Source organism: Oncorhynchus gorbuscha, linkage group LG06 (genome assembly GCF_021184085.1).
Source record: "Oncorhynchus gorbuscha isolate QuinsamMale2020 ecotype Even-year linkage group LG06, OgorEven_v1.0, whole genome shotgun sequence".
NCBI classification, from domain to species: domain Eukaryota; kingdom Metazoa; phylum Chordata; class Actinopteri; order Salmoniformes; family Salmonidae; genus Oncorhynchus; species Oncorhynchus gorbuscha.
Genome location: NC_060178.1, coordinates 94,631,451 through 94,655,984, shown reverse-complemented (window position 1 = coordinate 94,655,984; position 24,534 = coordinate 94,631,451). Strand labels below are relative to the sequence as shown.

At 43.5% G+C, this 24,534-nt stretch overlaps 1 protein-coding gene across 1 annotated transcript in view; it reads left to right on the top strand.

The window, feature by feature from the left end:
• The window catches only part of LOC124038572 (pseudokinase FAM20A-like), a 47,496-nt gene extending 26,090 nt beyond the window's left edge, over positions 1-21,406 (top strand). The window contains exons 6-11 of the mRNA XM_046354611.1: positions 18,085-18,200; positions 18,340-18,520; positions 20,204-20,313; positions 20,445-20,526; positions 20,616-20,675; positions 20,840-21,406. Of these exons, the coding sequence (XP_046210567.1) occupies positions 18,085-18,200; positions 18,340-18,520; positions 20,204-20,313; positions 20,445-20,526; positions 20,616-20,675; positions 20,840-21,119 (829 nt within the window). The 3' untranslated portion in view covers positions 21,120-21,406. The remainder of the gene's footprint in view (positions 1-18,084; positions 18,201-18,339; positions 18,521-20,203; positions 20,314-20,444; positions 20,527-20,615; positions 20,676-20,839) is intronic.
• The last annotated feature ends 3,128 nt before the right edge of the window (positions 21,407-24,534 follow it).

Here is a 24,534-nt window from a genome sequence, read left to right as displayed (position 1 = left end):
ATTAGACAAAGAGCTTCTGTATATCAGGACAGTGATCACTCACCTCGGATTAGACAAAGAGCTTCTGGATATCAGGACAGTGATCACTCACCTCGGATTAGACAAAGAGCTTCTGTATATCAGGACAGTGATCACTCACCTCGGATTAGACAAAGAGCTTCTGTATATCAGGACAGTGAATACTCACCTCGGATTAGACAAAAAGCTTCTGTATATCAGGACAGCGATCACTCACCTCGGATTAGACAAAGAGCTTCTGTATATCAGGACAGCGATCACTCACCTCGGATTAGACAAAGAGCATCTGTATATCAGGACAGCGATCACTCACCTCGGATTAGACAAAGAGCTTCTATATATCAGGACAGTGATCACTCACCTCGGATTAGACAAAGAGCTTCTGTATATCAAGACAGAGATCACTCACCTTGGATTAGACAAAGAGCTTCTGTATATCAGGACAGTGATCACTCGCCTCGGATTAGACAAAGATCTTCTGTATATCAGGACAGCAATCACTCACCTCAGACTAGACAAAGAGCTTCTGGATATCAGGACAGTGATCACTCACCTCGGATTAGACAAAGAGCTTCTGTATATCAGGACAGCGATCACTCACCTCAGACTAGACAAAGAGCTTCTGGATATCAGGACAGCGATCACTCACCTCAGACTAGACAAAGAGCTTCTGGATATCAGGACAGTGATCACTCACCTCAGACTAGACAAAGAGCTTCTGGATATCAGGACAGCGATCACTCATCTTGGATTAGACAAAGAGCTTCTGGATATCAGGACAGCGAATACTCACCTCAGACTAGACAAAGAGCTTCTGTATATCAGGACAGCGATCACTCACCTCAGACTAGACAAAGAGCTTCTGGATATCAGGACAGCGATCACTCACCTCAGACTAGACAAAGAGCTTCTGGATATCAGGACAATGATCACTCACCTCGGATTAGACAAAGAGCTTCTGTATATCAGGACAGCGATCACTCACCTCAGACTAGACAAAGAGCTTCTGGATATCAGGACAGCGATCACTCACCTCAGACTAGACAAAGAGCTTCTGGATATCAGGACAGTGATCACTCACCTCAGATTAGACAAAGAACTTCTGTATATCAGGACAGCGATCACTCACCTCAGACTAGACAAAGAGCTACTGGATATCAGGACAGCGATCACTCACCTCAGACTAGACAAAGAGCTTCTGGATATCAGGACAGCGATCACTCACCTCAGACTAGACAAAGAGCTTCTGGATATCAGGACAGCGATCACTCACCTCAGACTAGACAAAGAGCTTCTGGATATCAGGACAGTGATCACTCACCTCAGACTAGACAAAGAGCTTCTGGATATCAGGACAGCGATCACTCATCTCGGATTAGACAAAGAGCTTCTGGATATCAGGACAGCGAATACTCACCTCAGACTAGACAAAGAACTTCTGTATATCAGGACAGCGATCACTCACCTCAGACTAGACAAAGAGCTACTGGATATCAGGACAGCGATCACTCACCTCAGACTAGACAAAGAGCTACTGGATATCAGGACAGTGATCACTCACCTCGGATTAGACAAAGAGCTTCTGTATATCAGGACAGCGATCACTCACCTCGGATTAGACAAAGAGCTTCTGTATATCAGGACAGCGATCACTCACCTCGGATTAGACAAAGAGCATCTGTATATCAGGACAGCGATCACTCACCTCGGATTAGACAAAGAGCTTCTGTATATCAGGACAGCGATCACTCACCTCGGATTAGACAAAGAGCTTCTGTATATCAAGACAGAGATCACTCACCTTGGATTAGACAAAGAGCTTCTGTATATCAGGACAGTGATCACTCACCTCGGATTAGACAAAGATCTTCTGTATATCAGGACAGCAATCACTCACCTCAGACTAGACAAAGAGCTTCTGGATATCAGGACAGTGATCACTCACCTCGGATTAGACAAAGAGCTTCTGTATATCAGGACAGCGATCACTCACCTCAGACTAGACAAAGAGCTTCTGGATATCAGGACAGCGATCACTCACCTCAGACTAGACAAAGAGCTTCTGGATATCAGGACAGTGATCACTCACCTCAGACTAGACAAAGAGCTTCTGGATATCAGGACAGCGATCACTCATCTTGGATTAGACAAAGAGCTTCTGGATATCAGGACAGCGAATACTCACCTCAGACTAGACAAAGAGCTTCTGTATATCAGGACAGCGATCACTCACCTCAGACTAGACAAAGAGCTTCTGGATATCAGGACAGCGATCACTCACCTCAGACTAGACAAAGAGCTTCTGGATATCAGGACAATGATCACTCACCTCGGATTAGACAAAGAGCTTCTGTATATCAGGACAGCGATCACTCACCTCAGACTAGACAAAGAGCTTCTGGATATCAGGACAGCGATCACTCACCTCAGACTAGACAAAGAGCTTCTGGATATCAGGACAGTGATCACTCACCTCAGATTAGACAAAGAACTTCTGTATATCAGGACAGCGATCACTCACCTCAGACTAGACAAAGAGCTACTGGATATCAGGACAGCGATCACTCACCTCAGACTAGACAAAGAGCTTCTGGATATCAGGACAGCGATCACTCACCTCAGACTAGACAAAGAGGTTCTGGATATCAGGACAGCGATCACTCACCTCAGACTAGACAAAGAGCTTCTGGATATCAGGACAGTGATCACTCACCTCAGACTAGACAAAGAGCTTCTGGATATCAGGACAGCGATCACTCATCTCGGATTAGACAAAGAGCTTCTGGATATCAGGACAGCGAATACTCACCTCAGACTAGACAAAGAACTTCTGTATATCAGGACAGCGATCACTCACCTCAGACTAGACAAAGAGCTACTGGATATCAGGACAGCGATCACTCACCTCAGACTAGACAAAGAGGTTCTGGATATCAGGACAGCGATCACTCACCTCAGACTAGACAAAGAGCTTCTGGATATCAGGACAGTGATCACTCACCTCGGATTAGACAAAGAGCATCTGTATATCAGGACAGTGATCACTCACCTCGGATTAGACAAAGATCTTCTGGATATCAGGAAAGTAATCACTCACCTCGGATTAGACAAAGAGCTTCTGTATATCAGGACAGCGATCACTCACCTCGGATTAGACAAAGAGCTTCTGTATATCAGGACAGCATTCACTCACCTCAGATTAGACAAAGAGCTTCTGTATATCAGGACAGCGATCACTCACCTCAGATTAGACAAAGAGCTTCTGGATATCAGGACAGTGATCACTCACCTCGGATTAGACAAAGAACTTCTGTATATCAGGACAGCGATCACTCACCTCGGATTAGACAAAGAGCTTCTGTATATCAGGACAGCGATCACTCACCTCAGACTAGACAAAGAGCTTCTGGATATCAGGACAGCGATCACTCACCTCAGACTAGACAAAGAGCTTCTGGATATCAGGACAGTGATCACTCACCTCAGACTAGACAAAGAGCTTCTGGATATCAGGACAGCGATCACTCACCTCAGACTAGACAAAGAGCTTCTGGATATCAGGACAGCGATCACTCACCTCAGACTAGACAAAGAGGTTCTTGATATCAGGACAGCGATCACTCACCTCAGACTAGACAAAGAGCTTCTGGATATCAGGACAGTGATCACTCACCTCGGATTAGACAAAGAGCATCTGTATATCAGGACAGTGATCACTCACCTCGGATTAGACAAAGATCTTCTGTATATCAGGAAAGTAATCACTCACCTCGGATTAGACAAAGAGCTTCTGTATATCAGGACAGCGATCACTCACCTCGGATTAGACAAAGAGCTTCTGTATATCAGGACAGCATTCACTCACCTCAGATTAGACAAAGAGCTTCTGTATATCAGGACAGCGATCACTCACCTCAGATTAGACAAAGAGCTTCTGGATATCAGGACAGTGATCACTCACCTCGGATTAGACAAAGAACTTCTGTATATCAGGACAGCGATCACTCACCTCGGATTAGACAAAGAGCTTCTGTATATCAGGACAGCGATCACTCACCTCAGACTAGACAAAGAGCTTCTGGATATCAGGACAGCGATCACTCACCTCAGACTAGACAAAGAGCTTCTGGATATCAGGACAGTGATCACTCACCTCAGACTAGACAAAGAGCTTCTGGATATCAGGACAGCGATCACTCATCTCGGATTAGACAAAGAGCTTCTGGATATCAGGACAGCGAATACTCACCTCGGATTAGACAAAGAGCTTCTGTATATCAGGACAGCGATCACTCACCTCAGACTAGACAAAGAGCTTCTGTATATCAGGACAGCGATCACTCACCTCAGACTAGACAAAGAGCTTCTGGATATCAGGACAGCGATCACTCACCTCAGACTAGACAAAGAGCTTCTGGATATCAGGACAGTGATCACTCACCTCGGATTAGACAAAGAGCTTCTGTATATCAGGACAGCGATCACTCACCTCAGACTAGACAAAGAGGTTCTGGATATCAGGACAGCGATCACTCACCTCAGACTAGACAAAGAGCTTCTGGATATCAGGACAGTGATCACTCACCTCGGATTAGACAAAGAGCTTCTGTATATCAGGACAGTGATCACTCACCTCGGATTAGACAAAGATCTTCTGTATATCAGGAAAGTGATCACTCACCTCGGATTAGACAAAGAGCTTCTGTATATCAGGACAGTGATCACTCACCTCGGATTAGACAAAGAGCTTCTGTATATCAGGAAAGTGATCACTCACCTCGGATTAGACAAAGAGCTTCTGTATATCAGGACAGTGATCACTCACCTCGGATTAGACAAAGAGCTTCTGGATATCAGGACAGTGATCACTCACCTCGGATTAGACAAAGAGCTTCTGTATATCAGGACAGTGATCACTCACCTCGGATTAGACAAAGAGCTTCTGTATATCAGGACAGTGAATACTCACCTCGGATTAGACAAAGAGCTTCTGTATATCAGGACAGCGATCACTCACCTCGGATTAGACAAAGAGCTTCTGTATATCAGGACAGCGATCACTCACCTCGGATTAGACAAAGAGCATCTGTATATCAGGACAGCGATCACTCACCTCGGATTAGACAAAGAGCTTCTATATATCAGGACAGTGATCACTCACCTCGGATTAGACAAAGAGCTTCTGTATATCAAGACAGAGATCACTCACCTTGGATTAGACAAAGAGCTTCTGTATATCAGGACAGTGATCACTCACCTCGGATTAGACAAAGATCTTCTGTATATCAGGACAGCAATCACTCACCTCAGACTAGACAAAGAGCTTCTGGATATCAGGACAGTGATCACTCACCTCGGATTAGACAAAGAGCTTCTGTATATCAGGACAGCGATCACTCACCTCAGACTAGACAAAGAGCTTCTGGATATCAGGACAGCGATCACTCACCTCAGACTAGACAAAGAGCTTCTGGATATCAGGACAGTGATCACTCACCTCAGACTAGACAAAGAGCTTCTGGATATCAGGACAGCGATCACTCATCTTGGATTAGACAAAGAGCTTCTGGATATCAGGACAGCGAATACTCACCTCAGACTAGACAAAGAGCTTCTGTATATCAGGACAGCGATCACTCACCTCAGACTAGACAAAGAGCTTCTGGATATCAGGACAGCGATCACTCACCTCAGACTAGACAAAGAGCTTCTGGATATCAGGACAATGATCACTCACCTCGGATTAGACAAAGAGCTTCTGTATATCAGGACAGCGATCACTCACCTCAGACTAGACAAAGAGCTTCTGGATATCAGGACAGCGATCACTCACCTCAGACTAGACAAAGAGCTTCTGGATATCAGGACAGTGATCACTCACCTCAGATTAGACAAAGAACTTCTGTATATCAGGACAGCGATCACTCACCTCAGACTAGACAAAGAGCTACTGGATATCAGGACAGCGATCACTCACCTCAGACTAGACAAAGAGCTTCTGGATATCAGGACAGCGATCACTCACCTCAGACTAGACAAAGAGCTTCTGGATATCAGGACAGCGATCACTCACCTCAGACTAGACAAAGAGCTTCTGGATATCAGGACAGTGATCACTCACCTCAGACTAGACAAAGAGCTTCTGGATATCAGGACAGCGATCACTCATCTCGGATTAGACAAAGAGCTTCTGGATATCAGGACAGCGAATACTCACCTCAGACTAGACAAAGAACTTCTGTATATCAGGACAGCGATCACTCACCTCAGACTAGACAAAGAGCTACTGGATATCAGGACAGCGATCACTCACCTCAGACTAGACAAAGAGCTACTGGATATCAGGACAGTGATCACTCACCTCGGATTAGACAAAGAGCTTCTGTATATCAGGACAGCGATCACTCACCTCGGATTAGACAAAGAGCTTCTGTATATCAGGACAGCGATCACTCACCTCGGATTAGACAAAGAGCATCTGTATATCAGGACAGCGATCACTCACCTCGGATTAGACAAAGAGCTTCTGTATATCAGGACAGCGATCACTCACCTCGGATTAGACAAAGAGCTTCTGTATATCAAGACAGAGATCACTCACCTTGGATTAGACAAAGAGCTTCTGTATATCAGGACAGTGATCACTCACCTCGGATTAGACAAAGATCTTCTGTATATCAGGACAGCAATCACTCACCTCAGACTAGACAAAGAGCTTCTGGATATCAGGACAGTGATCACTCACCTCGGATTAGACAAAGAGCTTCTGTATATCAGGACAGCGATCACTCACCTCAGACTAGACAAAGAGCTTCTGGATATCAGGACAGCGATCACTCACCTCAGACTAGACAAAGAGCTTCTGGATATCAGGACAGTGATCACTCACCTCAGACTAGACAAAGAGCTTCTGGATATCAGGACAGCGATCACTCATCTTGGATTAGACAAAGAGCTTCTGGATATCAGGACAGCGAATACTCACCTCAGACTAGACAAAGAGCTTCTGTATATCAGGACAGCGATCACTCACCTCAGACTAGACAAAGAGCTTCTGGATATCAGGACAGCGATCACTCACCTCAGACTAGACAAAGAGCTTCTGGATATCAGGACAATGATCACTCACCTCGGATTAGACAAAGAGCTTCTGTATATCAGGACAGCGATCACTCACCTCAGACTAGACAAAGAGCTTCTGGATATCAGGACAGCGATCACTCACCTCAGACTAGACAAAGAGCTTCTGGATATCAGGACAGTGATCACTCACCTCAGATTAGACAAAGAACTTCTGTATATCAGGACAGCGATCACTCACCTCAGACTAGACAAAGAGCTACTGGATATCAGGACAGCGATCACTCACCTCAGACTAGACAAAGAGCTTCTGGATATCAGGACAGCGATCACTCACCTCAGACTAGACAAAGAGGTTCTGGATATCAGGACAGCGATCACTCACCTCAGACTAGACAAAGAGCTTCTGGATATCAGGACAGTGATCACTCACCTCAGACTAGACAAAGAGCTTCTGGATATCAGGACAGCGATCACTCATCTCGGATTAGACAAAGAGCTTCTGGATATCAGGACAGCGAATACTCACCTCAGACTAGACAAAGAACTTCTGTATATCAGGACAGCGATCACTCACCTCAGACTAGACAAAGAGCTACTGGATATCAGGACAGCGATCACTCACCTCAGACTAGACAAAGAGCTTCTGGATATCAGGACAGTGATCACTCACCTCGGATTAGACAAAGAGCTTCTGTATATCAGGACAGCGATCACTCACCTCAGACTAGACAAAGAGCTTCTGGATATCAGGACAGCGATCACTCACCTCAGACTAGACAAAGAGCTTCTGGATATCAGGACAGTGATCACTCACCTCAGACTAGACAAAGAGCTTCTGGATATCAGGACAGCAATCACTCATCTCGGATTAGACAAAGAGCTTCTGGATATCAGGACAGCGAATACTCACCTCGGATTAGACAAAGAGCTTCTGTATATCAGGACAGCGATCACTCACCTCAGACTAGACAAAGAGCTTCTGGATATCAGGACAGCGATCACTCACCTCAGACTAGACAAAGAGCTTCTGGATATCAGGACAGTGATCACTCACCTCGGATTAGACAAAGAGCTTCTGTATATCAGGACAGCGATCACTCACCTCAGACTAGACAAAGAGCTTCTGGATATCAGGACAGCGATCACTCACCTCAGACTAGACAAAGAGCTTCTGGATATCAGGACAGCGATCACTCACCTCAGACTAGACAAAGAGCTTCTGGATATAAGGACAGTGATCACTCACCTCGGATTAGACAAAGAACTTCTGTATATCAGGACAGCGATCACTCACCTCAGACTAGACAAAGAGCTACTGGATATCAGGACAGCGATCACTCACCTCAGACTAGACAAAGAGCTTCTGGATATCAGGACAGTGATCACTCACCTCGGATTAGACAAAGAGCTTCTGTATATCAGGACAGCGATCACTCACCTCAGACTAGACAAAGAGCTTCTGGATATCAGGACAGCGATCACTCACCTCAGACTAGACAAAGAGCTTCTGGATATCAGGACAGTGATCACTCACCTCAGACTAGACAAAGAGCTTCTGGATATCAGGACAGCGATCACTCATCTCGGATTAGACAAAGAGCTTCTGGATATCAGGACAGCGAATACTCACCTCGGATTAGACAAAGAGCTTCTGTATATCAGGACAGCGATCACTCACCTCAGACTAGACAAAGAGCTTCTGGATATCAGGACAGCGATCACTCACCTCAGACTAGACAAAGAGCTTCTGGATATCAGGACAGTGATCACTCACCTCGGATTAGACGAAGAGCTTCTGTATATCAGGACAGCGATCACTCACCTCAGACTAGACAAAGAGGTTCTGGATATCAGGACAGCGATCACTCACCTCAGACTAGACAAAGAGCTCCTGGATATCAGGACAGCGATCACTCATCTTGGATTAGACAAAGAGCTTCTGGATATCAGGACAGCGAATACTCACCTCAGACTAGACAAAGAGCTTCTGTATATCAGGACAGCTATCACTCACCTCAGACTAGACAAAGAGCTTCTGGATATCAGGACAGCGATCACTCACCTCAGACTAGACAAAGAGCTTCTGGATATCAGGACAATGATCACTCACCTCGGATTAGACAAAGAGCTTCTGTATATCAGGACAGCGATCACTCACCTCAGACTAGACAAAGAGCTTCTGGATATCAGGACAGTGATCACTCACCTCAGACTAGACAAAGAGCTTCTGGATATCAGGACAGCGATCACTCATCTCGGATTAGACAAAGAGCTTCTGGATATCAGGACAGCGAATACTCACCTCAGACTAGACAATGATTTTTTCTTCAACAAGCAAGACGCACAGGATGTTCTCCAAACACCCGACAAGGCCAACATCCCCATTATTTGCAAGAGGAAGAAACGCAGGTACAGAGGACACAGAGCCGGATGCCTCATCAGGACCCACAGAAGGCGAGTGGGAAAGCTGCCGTTACCGTCAATATTACTCGCCAACGTGCAATCATTGGACAATAAATTAGAAGAGGTATGATCATGAATATCCTATCAACAGGACATCAAAAATGGTAATATCCTATGTTTCACGGAATCGTGGCTGAATGACGACATGCATGTTCAGCTAGCGGGAAATACGCTGCACCAGCAAGATAGAACAGCACACTCTGGTAAGACAGGGGACAGGGGACGGGGTCTGTGCATATTTGTAAACAACAGCTGGTGCACGAAATCTAAGGAAGTGTCTAGATTTTGCTCGCCTGAAGTATTGTATATTGTGATAAATTGCAGGCCACACTACTTGTCTATAGAGTTTTAAGATATACTTTTTGTGGCTGTTTATTTACCACCATAGACAGATGCTTGCACTAAGACCGTACTCAGTCAGCTGTATAAGGAAATAAGCTGTAAACTTTAATGCAGGGAAACTTAAGCAGTTCTACCAAATTTTTATCAACATGTTAAATGTGCAACACATACAGAGACGCATACAAAGCTCTCCCTCGCCCTCCATGTGGTTAAATCCGACCACAACTCTTTCCTCCTGATTCACTCTTACAAGCAAAAATTAAAGCAGAAAGCACCAGTGACTCAGTCTATAAAAAAGTGGTCAGAAGAAGCAGATATTAAACTACAGGACTGTTTTGCTATCACAGACTGGAACATGTTCCGGGATTCTTCCGATTGTATTGAGGAGTACACCACATCAGTCATTGGCATTATCAATAAGTGCATCGAAGACGTCATCCCCACAGGGACTGTACGTACAGTGCCTTGCGAAAGTATTCGGCCCCCTTGAACTTTGCGACCTTTTGACACATTTCAGGCTTCAAACATAAAGATATAAAACTGTATTTTTTTGTGAAGAATCAACAACAAGTGGGACACAATCACGAAGTGGAACGACATTTATTGGATATTTCAAACTTTTTTAACAAATCAAAAACTGAAAAATTGTGCGTGCAAAATTATTCAGCCCCTTTACTTTCAGTGCAGCAAACTCTCTCCAGAAGTTCAGTGAGGATCTCTGAATGATCCAATGTTGACCTAAATGACTAATGATGATACATACAATCCACCTGTGTGTAATCAAGTCTCCGTATAAATGCACCTGCACTGTGATAGTCTCAGAGGTCCGTTAAAAGCGCAGAGAGCATCATGAAGAACAAGGAACACACCAGGCAGGTCCGAGATACTGTTGTGAAGAAATTTAAAGCCGGATTTGGATACAAAAAGATTTCCCAAGCTTTAAACATCCCAAGGAGCACTGTGCAAGCGATAATATTGAAATGGAAGGAGTATCAGACCACTGCAAATCTACCAAGACCTGGCCGTCCATCTAAACTTTCAGCTCATACAAGGAGAAGACTGATCAGAGATGCAGCCAAGAGGCCCATGATCACTCTGGATGAACTGCAGAGATCTACAGCTGAGGTGGGAGACTCTGTCCATAGGACAACAATCAGTCGTATATTGCACAAATCTGGCCTTTATGGAAGAGTGGCAAGAAGAAAGCCATTTCTTAAAGATATCCATAAAAAGTGTTGTTTAAAGTTTGCCACAAGCCACCTGGGAGACACACCAAACATGTGGAAGAAGGTGCTCTGGTCAGATGAAACCAAAATTGAACTTTTTGGCAACAATGCAAAACGTTATGTTTGGCGTAAAAGCAACACAGCCCATCACCCTGAACACACCATCCCCACTGTCAAACATGGTGGTGGCAGCATTATGGTTTGGGCCTGCTTTTCTTCAGCAGGGACAGGGAAGATGGTTAAAATTGATGGGAAGATGGATGGATCCAAATACAGGACCATTCTGGAAGAAAGCCTGATGGAGTCTGCAAAAGACCTGAGACTGGGACGGAGATTTGTCTTCCAACAAGAAAATGATCCAAAACATAAAGCAAAATCTACAATGGAATGGTTCAAAAATAAACATATCCAGGTGTTAGAATGGCCAAGTCAAAGTACAGACATGAATCCAATCAATAATCTGTGGAAAGAAATGAAAACTGCTGTTCACAAATGCTCTCCAACCAACCTCACTGAGCTCGAGCTGTTTTGCAAGGAGGAATGGGAAAAAAATTCTGTCTCTCGATGTGCAAAACGGATAGAGACATACCCCAAGCGACTTACAGCTGTAATCGCAGCAAAAGGTGGCGCTACAAAGTATTAACTTAAGGGGGCTGAATAATTTTGCACACCCAATTTTTCAGTTTTTGATATGTTAAAAAAGTTTGAAATATCCAGTAAATGTTGTTCCACTTCATGATTGTGTCCCACTTGTTGTTGATTCTTCACAAAAAAATACAGTTTTATATCTTCATATTTGATGCCTGAAATGTGGCAAAAGGTTGCAAAGTTCAAGGGGGTCGAATACTTTCGCAAGGCACTGTACATACCCCAACCAGAAGCTATGGATTACAGGCAACATTCGCACTGAGCTAAAGGGCAGAGCTGCCGCTTTCAAGGTGCGGGACTCTAACCCGGAAGCTTACAAGAAATCCTGCTATTCCCTGCAACGAACCATCAAACAGGTAAAGCGTCAATACAGGGCTAAGATTGAGTCATACTACACCGGCTCCATCGGTCGTCTTATGTGGCAGGGCTTGCAAACTATTACAGACTACAAAGGGAAGCACAGCCGCGAGCTGCCCAGTGACACAAGCCTACCAGACGAGCTAAATCACTTCTATGCTCGCTTCAAGGCAAGCATCACTGAGGCATGCATGAGAGCATCAGCTGTTCCGGAAAACTGTGATCACGCTCTCCGTAGCCGACGTGAGTAAGACCTTTAAACAGGTCAACATACACAAGGCTTCTGGGTCCAGACGGATTATCAGGAAGTGTGCTCCGGGCATGTGCTGACCAACTGGCAGGTGTCTTCACTGACATTTTAAACATGTCCCTGATTGAGTCTGTAATACCAACATGTTTCAAGCAGATCACCATAGCCCCTGTGCCCAAGAACACGAAGGCAACCTGCCTAAATGACTACAGACCCATAGCACTCACATCCGTAGCCATGAAGTGCTTTAAAAGGCTGGTAATGGTTCACATCAACACCATTGTCCCAGAAACCCTAGACCCAGTCCAATTTGCATACCGCCCAAACAGATCCACAGATGATGAAATCTCTATTGCACTCCACACTTCCCTTTCCCACATGGACAAAAGGAACACTTATTTGAGAATGCTATTAATTGACTACAGCTCAGCGTTCAGCACCATAGTATCCTCAAAGCTCATCACTAAGCTAAGGATCCTGGGACTAAACACCTCCCTCTGCAACTGGATCCTGGACTTCCTGACATGCAGCCCCCAGGTGGTGAGGGTAGGTAGCAACACATCTGCCATGTTGATCCTCATCACTGGAGCCCCCCAGGGGTGCGTTCTCAGTCCCCTCCTGTACTCCCTGTTCACCCACGACTGCATGGCCAGGCACGACTCCAACAATATCATTAACAGTGGTAGACCTGATCACCAACAACGACGAGAGAGTCTATAGGCAGGAGGTCAGAGACTGTACCATGCTGTATCTCATATTCCAACTCATACTGTATCTCATACTGTATCATGTTCTATCTCATAATGTATCTAATGCTGTATCTCATACTGTATCTCATTTTCTATGTCATGATGTATCTCGTACTGTATCTCATGTTCTATCTCATACTGTACCTCATGCTGTATCTAATGTTCTACCTCATACTGTATCTCATTCTGTAGCTGATGCTGTATCTCATGCTGTATCTCATGTTCTATCTCATACTGTATCTCCTACTGTATCTTATACTGTATCTCATTCTGTATCTCATGCTGTATCTCATGCTGTATCTCATGTTCTATCTCATACTGTATCTCATACGGTATCTCATACTGTATCTCATGCTGTATCTCATACTGTATCTCATGTTCTATCTCATGCTGCATCTCATACTGTATCTCATACTTTATCTAATGTTCTATCTCAAACTGTATCTCATACGGTATCTCATACTGTATCTCGTGCTGTATCTCATACTGTATCTCATGCTGTATCTCATACTGTATCTCATACGGTATCTCATACTGTATCTCTTGCTGTATCTCATACTGTATCTCATGCTGTATCTCATTCTATATCCCATACTGTATCTCATACGGTATCTCATACTTTATCTAATGTTCTATCTCATACTGTAGCTCATACGGTATCTCATAATGTATCTCATGCTGTATCTCATACTGTATCTCATGTTCTATCTCATACTGTATCTCATACTTTATCTGTTTTCTATCTCATACTGTATCTCGTGCTGTATGTCATGTTCTATCTTATACTGTATCTCATGTTCTATCTCATACTGCATCTCATGTTCTATATCATATGGTATCTCATACTATATCTAATGTTCTATCTCATACTGTATCTCATACGGTATCTCACACGGTATCTCATACTGTATCTAATGTTCTATCTCATACTGTATCTCATACTTTATCTGATGTTCTATCTCATGCTGTATCTCATGTTCTATCTCATACTGTATCCCATTATGTATCTCATACTGCATCTCATGTTCTATCTCATGCTGTATCTCATACTTTATCTAATGTTCTGTCTCATACTGTATCTCATGCTGTATCTCATATGGTATCTCATACTGTATCTCATAATGTATCTCATGTTCTATCTCATACTGTATCTCCTACTTTATCTGATGTTCTTTCTCATACTGTATCTCCTACTGTATCTCTTACTTTATCTGATGTTCTATCTCATGCTGTATCTCATACTGTGTCTCATATCATATCTCATACTGTATCTCATACTGTATATCATATCATAGCTCATACTGTATCTCATTCTGTATCTCATACTCTATCTCATGCTATATCTCATACTGTATCTCATGCTGTATCTCATACTGTATCTCATACGGTATCTCATATCATAGCTCATACTGTATCTCATTCTGTATCTCATGCTGTATCTCATGTTCTATCTCATACTGTATCTCATGTTCTATCTCATACTGTATCTCATGTTCTATCTCATGCTTTATCTCATGTTCTATCTCATGCTTTATCTCATGTTCTATCTCATACGGTATCTCATACTGTATCTCATGCTGTATCTCATGCTGTATCTCATACGGTATCTCATGTTCTATCTCATACGGTATCTCATGCTGTATCTCATGCTGTATCTCATACGGTATCTCATGTTCTATCTCATACGGTATCTCATACTGTATCTCATGCTGTATCTCATACTGTATCTCATGTTCTATCTCATACTGTATCTCATGCTGTATCTCATACGGTATCTCATACTGTATCTCATGTTCTATCTCATACTGTATCTCATTGTCTATCTCATGCTTTATATCATGTTCTATCTCATGTTCTATCTCATACTGTATCTCATGTTCTATCTCATGCTTTATATCATGTTCTATCTCATGTTCTATCTCATACTGTATCTCATGTTCTATCTCATACTGTATCTCATGTTCTATCTCATGCTTTATATCATGTTCTATCTCATGTTCTATCTCATACTGTATCTCATGTTCTATCTCATACTGTATCTCATGCTGTATCTCATACGGTATCTCATACTGTATCTCATGTTCTATCTCATACTGTATCTCATTGTCTATCTCATGCTTTATCTCATGTTCTATCTCATGCTTTATCTCATGTTCTATCTCATACGGTATCTCATACTGTATCTCATGCTGTATCTCATACTGTATCTCATGTTCTATCTCATACTGTATCTCATGTTCTATCTCATGCTTTATCTCATGTTCTATCTCATACGGTATCTCATGCTGTATCTCATACGGTATCTCATACTGTATCTCATGTTCTATCTCATACTGTATCTCATTGTCTATCTCATGCTTTATATCATGTTCTATCTCATGTTCTATCTCATACTGTATCTCATGTTCTATCTCATGCTTTATATCATGTTCTATCTCATGTTCTATCTCATACTGTATCTCATGTTCTATCTCATGCTTTATATCATGTTCTATCTCATGTTCTATCTCATACTGTATCTCATGTTCTATCTCATGCTTTATATCATGTTCTATCTCATGTTCTATCTCATACTGTATCTCATGTTCTATCTCATACTGTATCTCATGTTCTATCTCATGTTCTATCTCATGTTCTATCTCATACTGTATCTCATGTTCTATCTCATGCTTTATCTCATGCTTTATCTAATGTTCTATCTCATGTTCTATCTCATACGGTATGTCATACTGTATCTCATTTTCTATCGAATTTTCTATATCATGCTGTATATCATACTGTACCTCATGTTCTATCTCATGCTTTATCTCATGTTCTATCTCATGTTCTATCTCATGCTGTATCTCATGCTGTATCTCATGCTGTATCTCATGCTGTATCTCATGCTGTATCTCATACTCTATCTCATGCTGTATCTCATGCTGTATCTCATGCTGTATCTCATGCTGTATCTCATGCTCTATCTCATGCTGTATCTCATGCTGTATCTCATGCTGTATCTCATGCTGTATCTCATGCTCTATCTCATGCTGTATCTCATGCTGTATCTCATGCTGTATCTCATGCTGTATCTCATGATGTATCCCATGCTGTATCTCATATTGTATCTCATGCTGTATCTCATATTGTATCTCCAAGTGGTCTCCCAACAAACAAAGCCTGAAACTTGTACCTACATCGCTGAGTTTCTGAACGGTAGTTTACTTGGGAGATTATGGTCTCTCCACTATTTCGACATGTGTCCTTCCCCAGCAAGGCATTTAATTTCCACACACACAGGTGTAATTACGGATGTCTACTGTAAAGTCTCTCTAACCTCCATGCCTCCAGGTTACTACACATTAACTCAAGTGAGTCATCAGTCAAATACAGTCATTAGAGTCACAGCTTGTCAACCCAAAATCAAACAAGACAGCAAGTCAATGGGGTTGTTATACCTTGAGACAAAACAACAGCATGGAAGGGTGTAACTGGGTGTAGGCTAAAAACCACAAATAAAGCTCAAGTACAGTACCAGTCAAAGGTTTGGACACACCTACTCATTCAAGGGTTGTTCTTTATTTTTTTTACTATTTTCTACATTTTAGAATAATAGTGAAGACATCAAAACTATGAAATAATACATGGAATCCTGTAGTAACCAAAAAAAGTGTTAAAAAATATAAATATATTTTATATTTGAGATTCTTCAAAGTAGCCACCGATTGCCTTGATGACAGCTTTGCACACCCTTGGCATTCTCTCAACCAGCTTCACCTGGAATGCTTTTCCAACATTCTTGAAGGAGTTCCCACAAATGCTGAGCACTTGTTGGCTGCTTTTCCTTCACTCTGCAGTCCAACTCATCCCAAACCATCTCAATTGGGTTGAAGTTGGGTGATTGTGGAGGCCAGATCATCTGATGCAGCACTCCATCACTCTCCTTCTTGGTTAAATAGCCCTTACACTGCCTGGAGGTGTGTTTTGGTTCATTGTCCTGTTGAAAAACGAATTATAGTCTCACTAAGTGCAAACCAGATGGGATGGCATATGATTCCATATGTATTATTTCATAGTTTTGATGTCTTCACTATTATTCTACAATGTAGAAAATAGTAAAAAATAAAGAAAAACCCTTGAATGAGTCAGTGTGTCCAAACTTTTGACTGGTACTGTAAGTTAAGTTATCATATTAAATACATTTTTACCTCACAATATATAGTTCTGTGTGCTGTGTCTCTGGGTCTCTGTGCTGTGTCTCTGTCTCTGTGTCTCTGTCGCTGTGTCTCTGTGTATTTTGCTCTCTGTCTCTGTGTCTGTGTCTGTGTCACTGTGCTGTGTCTCTGTGTCTCTCTGTCTCTGTGTCTCTGTACTGTGTCTCTGTGCTGTGTATCTGTCTCTTTGTCTCTCTGTCTCTGTGTCTGTGTCTCTGTGCTGTGTATCTGTCTCTTTGTCTCTGTGTCTCTCTGTCTCTGTGTCTGTGTCTCTGTACTGTTTCTCTATGCTGTGTATCTGTCTCTATCTCTCTGTCTCTGTGTTGTGCCAGAGGCCTTATCATTATCAGACCCAATCAGCAGGTGAGATATGCCAGCCAAGACAGCACCTCAATAACATCTCTTTATCCAGCCTCAGATACTGACTGATGACTGTTATTGAGACACACGGGCCTGTCAGACTGTCAATATGACCATGGGGGAAGTGGCTGTTGCTACACGTCAACACCTGCTAGATTACACAGCGGAGAACAGAGACAATCACATAGCTGCTATTATGTATACAAATAATTCAAGTTTAATTCATTTCCTGTGACTTTGTGTGTGTCAACTGAGGTGAGAGATTGCAGGAGTTCATCTGACTTTATATTGTGTGTTCTGTTCAGAATGGAACTCTTTCTTCTAGAACTGTGAGTCGTAGAAGATGCATGAATTTGTGTTCATCAGAATGGAACTCTTGTCTTTCTCTCTTCTAGAATCCTGGACTTCCGGAGGATACCGCCGGTGGTGGGCAGGCTGGTGAACGTGACGGGGGAGATTCTCCTGACCACTCATAACGAGGACCTAAGGAGTGTGTTCTTTACCTCTCCAGGTAGGCATTACCCCTTCAGGTAGACATTACACTGCAACCTAGGTCTTAAATAATCAGTCTATGATTAAAAGACAATGATGAAATCGGCGTACTGCTGGTTTATACCAATCTATATCTATGTCTATTCTCTTTCAAACAGCAAACAACACATGTTTCTTTGCCAAGTGTCTGTACGTGTGTAAGACGGAGTATGCAGTGTGTGGGAGCCCTGACCTGCTGGAGGGCTCCATGTCAGCCTACCTCCCCGGTCTCAGCATTGCCCCTCGTATCTCGCTCCCCAACCCCTGGAAACGATCATACACCTTCACTGGCAGGGAGGAGTAAGCATACAACCCTTAACCCTGACTCCTTAACCCTGAGACCTTAACCCTGACACAGTAACCCTGACTCCTTAACCCTGACACCGTAACCCTGACTCCTTAACCCTAAGACCTTAACCCTGACACCGTAACCCTGAGACCTTAACCCTGACACCGTAACCCTGAGACCTTAACCCTGACACCGTAACCCTGAGACCTTAACCCTGAGACCTTAACCCTGACACAGTAACCCTGACACCTTAACCCTGACACCGTAACCCTGACTCCTTAACCCTGAGACCTTAACCCTGAGACCTTAACCCTGACACCGTAACCCTGACTCCTTAACCCTGAGACCTTAACCCTGAGACCTTAACCCTGACACAGTAACCCTGACACCTTAACCGTGAGACCATAACCCTGAGACCTTAACACTGAGACCGTAACCCTGACACCTTAACCCTGAGACCTTAACCCTGACACCTTAACCATGAGACCATAACCCTGAGACCATAACCCTGACACCTTAACCCTGAGACGGTAACCCTGAGACCTTAACCCTGACACCGTAACCCTGACACCTTAACCCTGAGACCTTAACCTTGAGACCGTAACCCTGACACTTTAACCCTGAGACCTTAACCCTGACACCTTAACCCTGACACCTTAACCCTGAGACCGTAACCCTGAGACCGTAACCCTGACACCTTAACCCTGAGACCTTAACCTTGAGACCGTAACCCTGACACCTTAACCCTGAGACCTTAACCCTGACACCTTAACCCTGACACCTTAAACCTGAGACCGTAACCCTGAGACCGTAACCCTGACACCTTAACGCTGATACCGTAACCCTGACACCTTAACCCTGAGACCGTAACCCTGACACCTTAACCCTGAGACCGTAACCCTGACACCTTAACCCTGAGACCGTAACCCTGAGACCTTAACCCTGAGACCGTAACACTGAGACCTTAACCCTGAGACCTTAACCGTGAGACCTTAACCCTGAGAACGTAACCCTGACACCTTAACCCTGAGACCGTAACACTGAGACCTTAACCCTGAGACCTTAACCCTGAGACCTTAACCGACCTTAACCCTGAGACCTTAACCCTGAGACCTTAACAATGAGACTGTAACCCTGAGATCTTAACCCTGAGACTGTAACCCTGACACCGTAACCCTGACACCTTAACCCTGACACCGTAACCCTGAGACCGTAACCCTGACACCTTAACCCTGAGACCGTAACCCTGAGACCGTAACCCTAACACCTTAACGCTGATACCGTAACCCTGACACCTTAACCCTGAGGCCGTAACCCTGAGACCGTAACCCTAACACCTTAACGCTGATACCGTAACCCTGACACCTTAACCCTGAGACCGTAACCCTAACACCTTAACGCTGATACCGTAACCCTGACACCTTAACCCTGAGACCGTAACCCTGACACCTTAACGCTGATACCGTAACCCTGACACCTTAACCCTGAGGCCGTAACCCTGAGACCTTAACCTTGAGACCGTAACCCTGAGACCGTAACCCTGACACCTACATATCTCTACCCATTTTCCATTTTGGAGCATCTTATTTCCATTTTGAAAGTTAATTTATGATAAGTCAATATGGCAGACAGAACATTCATATCTTGTTATAATATCTTATAATATCTTGTTATAATCTGTCTGTCTCTACCAGGTGGGAGGTGAACCCCTTCTACTGTGACACCATAAAGCGTCTGTATCCCTACAACTCAGGGAACAGGCTGCTCAACATCATAGATATGGCCATCTTTGACTTCCTCATCGGTACGTACTACCACCCATCACCCCTGATTAACCCCTGTCCTCATCCCATATGACATCCTATTACCATGCAGTGCTCTACTTTTCTCTGTCGTCCTATGTGAGTGAACATTTGTTCTTGGCTCATTCCCCAGGTAACATGGACAGGCACCATTATGAGATCTTCACTAAGTTTGGCGATGAAGGTTTCCTTCTTCATTTTGACAACGCCAAAGGGTGGGTACTAGAGTTGTTATATAACTTCAGTCATTGTACAAGTGAATATTTGTCGTTGCCTTATGATGACATCACTTCCTGTGTTTCAGGTTTGGGAAGCATTCTCATGATGAGATGTCCATACTGGCTCCACTGTCACAGTGCTGCATGTAAATATGGAGAGCATACACTAGTCACTAATACAGATTAACTAACACCAATATTGAACCTTAATTGAAAACATTTGGCATGGCAACTGTCGAGTCAAGTCTCACTCTCTGCCCGTCTCTCCCGCACTCTCTCTCCCCCTCTCCCGCCCCTCTTCACCTCTCAGTATAAAGCGTTCCACGTTGCTGCGGCTGCAGCTCCTCTCACAGGACCACTATAGGCTCAGTGACGTGATGAGGGAGTCCCTGGGAGGAGACGCACTGCAGCCGGTCCTCGCTGAGCCCCACCTGCAGGCCCTGGACCGCCGGCTGCAGGGCGTCCTGAAGACAGTCCACAGGTGTGTCCGCAGGCTGGGAGAGGCTCAGGTGATCACCACAGACTTTGTTGATACCTCCGTCATGCCTGAGTCTGTCAAACCAGCGGCTATGCCCAACAAGGAGAAGTAATTAAGGTTACTTAGGAATCCAAACGGAGAAGTGCACTATAATAGAGGATTAGGGTGGCATTTTGGACGTATCCCCAAGTCCTGCAAGGGAAGGTAACTATAGACTAAGGACAGCCTGGGGATCATAATGGCAGGTGAACCTGTCCTGTAAAGCAGGAAGCACAGCGTCTGGTCTCTCTCACAGAGTAATACATTCTGCACTCGTTTTCAGTGGTGTCTATTCATGGATGCCAAGGGAAGACAGGCTTCCCCCAAAATCAAAAATAAATATATATGTATAAAATAATGTATCTTTTGTCTCTCTGTTTTCATAATTTTCCGTCAATTCGCAAGTGTCTTGAATCTCACCGGAGAAATGTTCTGAGCGAGGGAAACAGCACCCCTCTGTCTCAGTATGTGTAGTATGTGTCAGTATGTGTCAGTATGTGTATCTGATGCTGGTGCCGCCGTTGCGTTTGATTGATTGATGTCAACAAGCATTTGGCCTCCCTTGATTAAAAAAAAGTATAACATAATTAGCCAATCAGCATTGAGCTGAGCTCAACTGTGGGTTGTACTGCTTCAGCAAAACACCTCCAAGGGAGCCCAGTTTGGATTTGGCTTCACACCAATCAAATCACATCCTGAGCAAAACTTCACTGTCAGAAAAGTGTGTGTGTTTCTGGTCTGCTTGTGTTGATGTCCTGCAGTAGGTAGCTTGCTAAATCGTCCCTTTCCCAAGCCATGGATGGAGATGGGAATTTGGACTTGTGATTTTGATGCTGATTCTCTCTACAGGCCAATGATTATGACGGCAATTCCAATCTAACCATAGATCCATATATTGTGCCACTGGCCTGAGATGATTGAAGTTCAATATGTAGTCTAGTACTCTCACATTAACTAGCTAGCTAACTCAGCTGGTTCATTGCTACCTATGCGAGGAAATAAGGCTAGCAAGCATTTTAGCTAGGTAGCCTATGAAAACAAAAAACTAGTAGAAAACCATAGATCATTCCGCCAACATGAAAGAGAGAAGGACGGCATTGGCGTTCAACTAGTCTATAAGTAGTGAGTCCCCACGCAAGCACACACACACCGACAGAAATCAGTACCATGGACAGCCACATGATATTTAGCTATATTGATTGGACAAAATTGTTTTTGGCATCTTTGTTTGTTTTCAATATTAATCTAAGCATATATAGCCTTGTGGATTTGATGATGTTTAAATGGTTAATATGGAATGGTGCTGGAATAGAGGAGGCAGTGCTCCCGTTGTCTTTGTGCTGACATGCAGTAACTCAAAATCAGTAGTTGTTTAGTAAACTGTCAAAATATTAACTTGCTTATTTTAACATGCTGCAGGTGTGTTACATGCAATATTTTCTTTGTGGACTTCACCAGACAGATGTTGCTCTTTGGTTTTGTGATGAAACAAACGTAAGTGTAGTTGAATTTATTCCACCACTATGTGACTGTTGTCTTTTTGTTGTCACAGCCTTATTGTAAATCACGGTGGTGTATGAAGGAACGGGTTATAGAGTAAACAATGCAAGTATCGCATCATAGGTTTACCCCTGCCTACATGTACAAATGACCTCGACTAACCTGTACCCCCGCAGATTGGCTCAGTACCGGTACCCCCTGTATATAGCCTCGTTATTGTTCTTTTGTGTAACTTTTTATTGTATTTTTTACTTTAGTTTATTTAGTAAATACTTTCTTAACTTTATTTCTCAAACTGTGGATTAAGGGCTTGTAAGTAAGCATTTCACAGTAAGGTCTACACCTGTTATAGTCGGTGAGTGTGACAAATAACATTTGATTTGATTTGAATATAGCTTTTTTACTGGCTTGACTTCCCCTGTGATTGTACCCACACAGCGCTACTGCTCGTCTTTCAAGTCAAATGTTTGAAATGATACAGCCTGTTCTGTCAAAATGTCTCCTGTGTCCTTGGGCTATGTGGTCACCTGTATGTCACCGGGCACCTTGGAGTACAAACAAGACGTCATCTTTGGGGGGGAAACAGAGAAATTATTTAAAAGAGGTTGTGTCTGTCTTTCTGTCTCATCAGGAGGTGTCTGTCTTTCTGTCTGAACAGGTGTCCGTCTGTCTCATCAGGAGGTGTCTGTCTTTCTGTCTGAACAGGTGTCTGTCTGTCTCATCAGGTGTCTGTCTTTCTGTCTCATCAGGAGGTGTCTGTCTTTCTGTCTGAACAGGTGTCTGTCTGTCTGTCTCATCAGGAGGTGTCTGTCTTTCTGTCTCATCAGGTGTCTGTCTTTCTGTCTCATCAGGAGGCGTCTGTCTCTTTCGTTGTCTGTTTGTCAGCCCTTTAAGTGGTTTCACAACACCAACCCAACCATAACACACCCTGACATAGATACTTCATCACAGCTACAGTACTGTATGTGGACATGCAGCTTATCATATCACCACAAGCTCGACTTTGTTCTAACTAGTCTGAAACAAAGCTTTGTCTTCAAACAACGTTCTGTTGGATGCCATTTCATTACATCTGGACCTTTTTCTGAGCTGTTCTCATTACTGTCCTGACTATAAATCAAATGCATCCTGATGTTTTTGATGAGGGAGAATAACCACAAGTACTTTAAAGAGACTATATTAAATCATGCCAAATGAAGTTTGGCTTCTGCCCAACACTACTGAAGGGAGCCTGTTTGCCAGTTTTATAAGGTGTCAGCAACAAGAATAAACCCAGAGTGGGTTCTGGGTTTACCAACTTTATAAGCTTTCTGATGAAGTGTGTATCATTTTCATTCAACCTATTTCAAACCTTTTTGTGGTCATTGCTCACACCATCATGCTTGGTAATTGTTCAAAATACTATTCTTACAAAAAACGAATCCACCAACAGTTAAACATCTAATTTCAGTGACCACCATCAATGGGGTGCATCTCAATAGTCTTAAGGGGCTTCCTTTATCTCCTTCCTTCATATGCACTGAAACAAAACCGAATGTGAGGACCCCCAGGGGATTTTCCTTCACCTGTCCTGTCCTTCCAGTTTATGTAGGTGTAGTGACTAATGGGCAAAATCTGTCAGGAAGTGGTTGCTGGTATTAAATCCTAGATGCCATTACCTGCCGTTGTGCCCTTGAGCAAGGCACTTAACCCCCCACAACAGCTGCCTGGGCACCCAGTGTGCCAGCCCCCCACACCTCTCCAAAACCTCTATTTCAGAGGGGTTAGCTCAAATTTTAGTTGGACCTTGTGGGCGATCGACCAATAAAGTGACCTTAACCTTAAAGAAAGCACTGAAGACTTGAGGCACTGCCCTCCAGAGTTCAGAGATGATATTGCACCTTATTTACTACAGGATACAGTCACTGTCTTCCAATTGGGACTATTTCACCCTTATAGTATAGACATATTCAGACAAACAATGAGTAAAGACGTACAAGACTCACAGG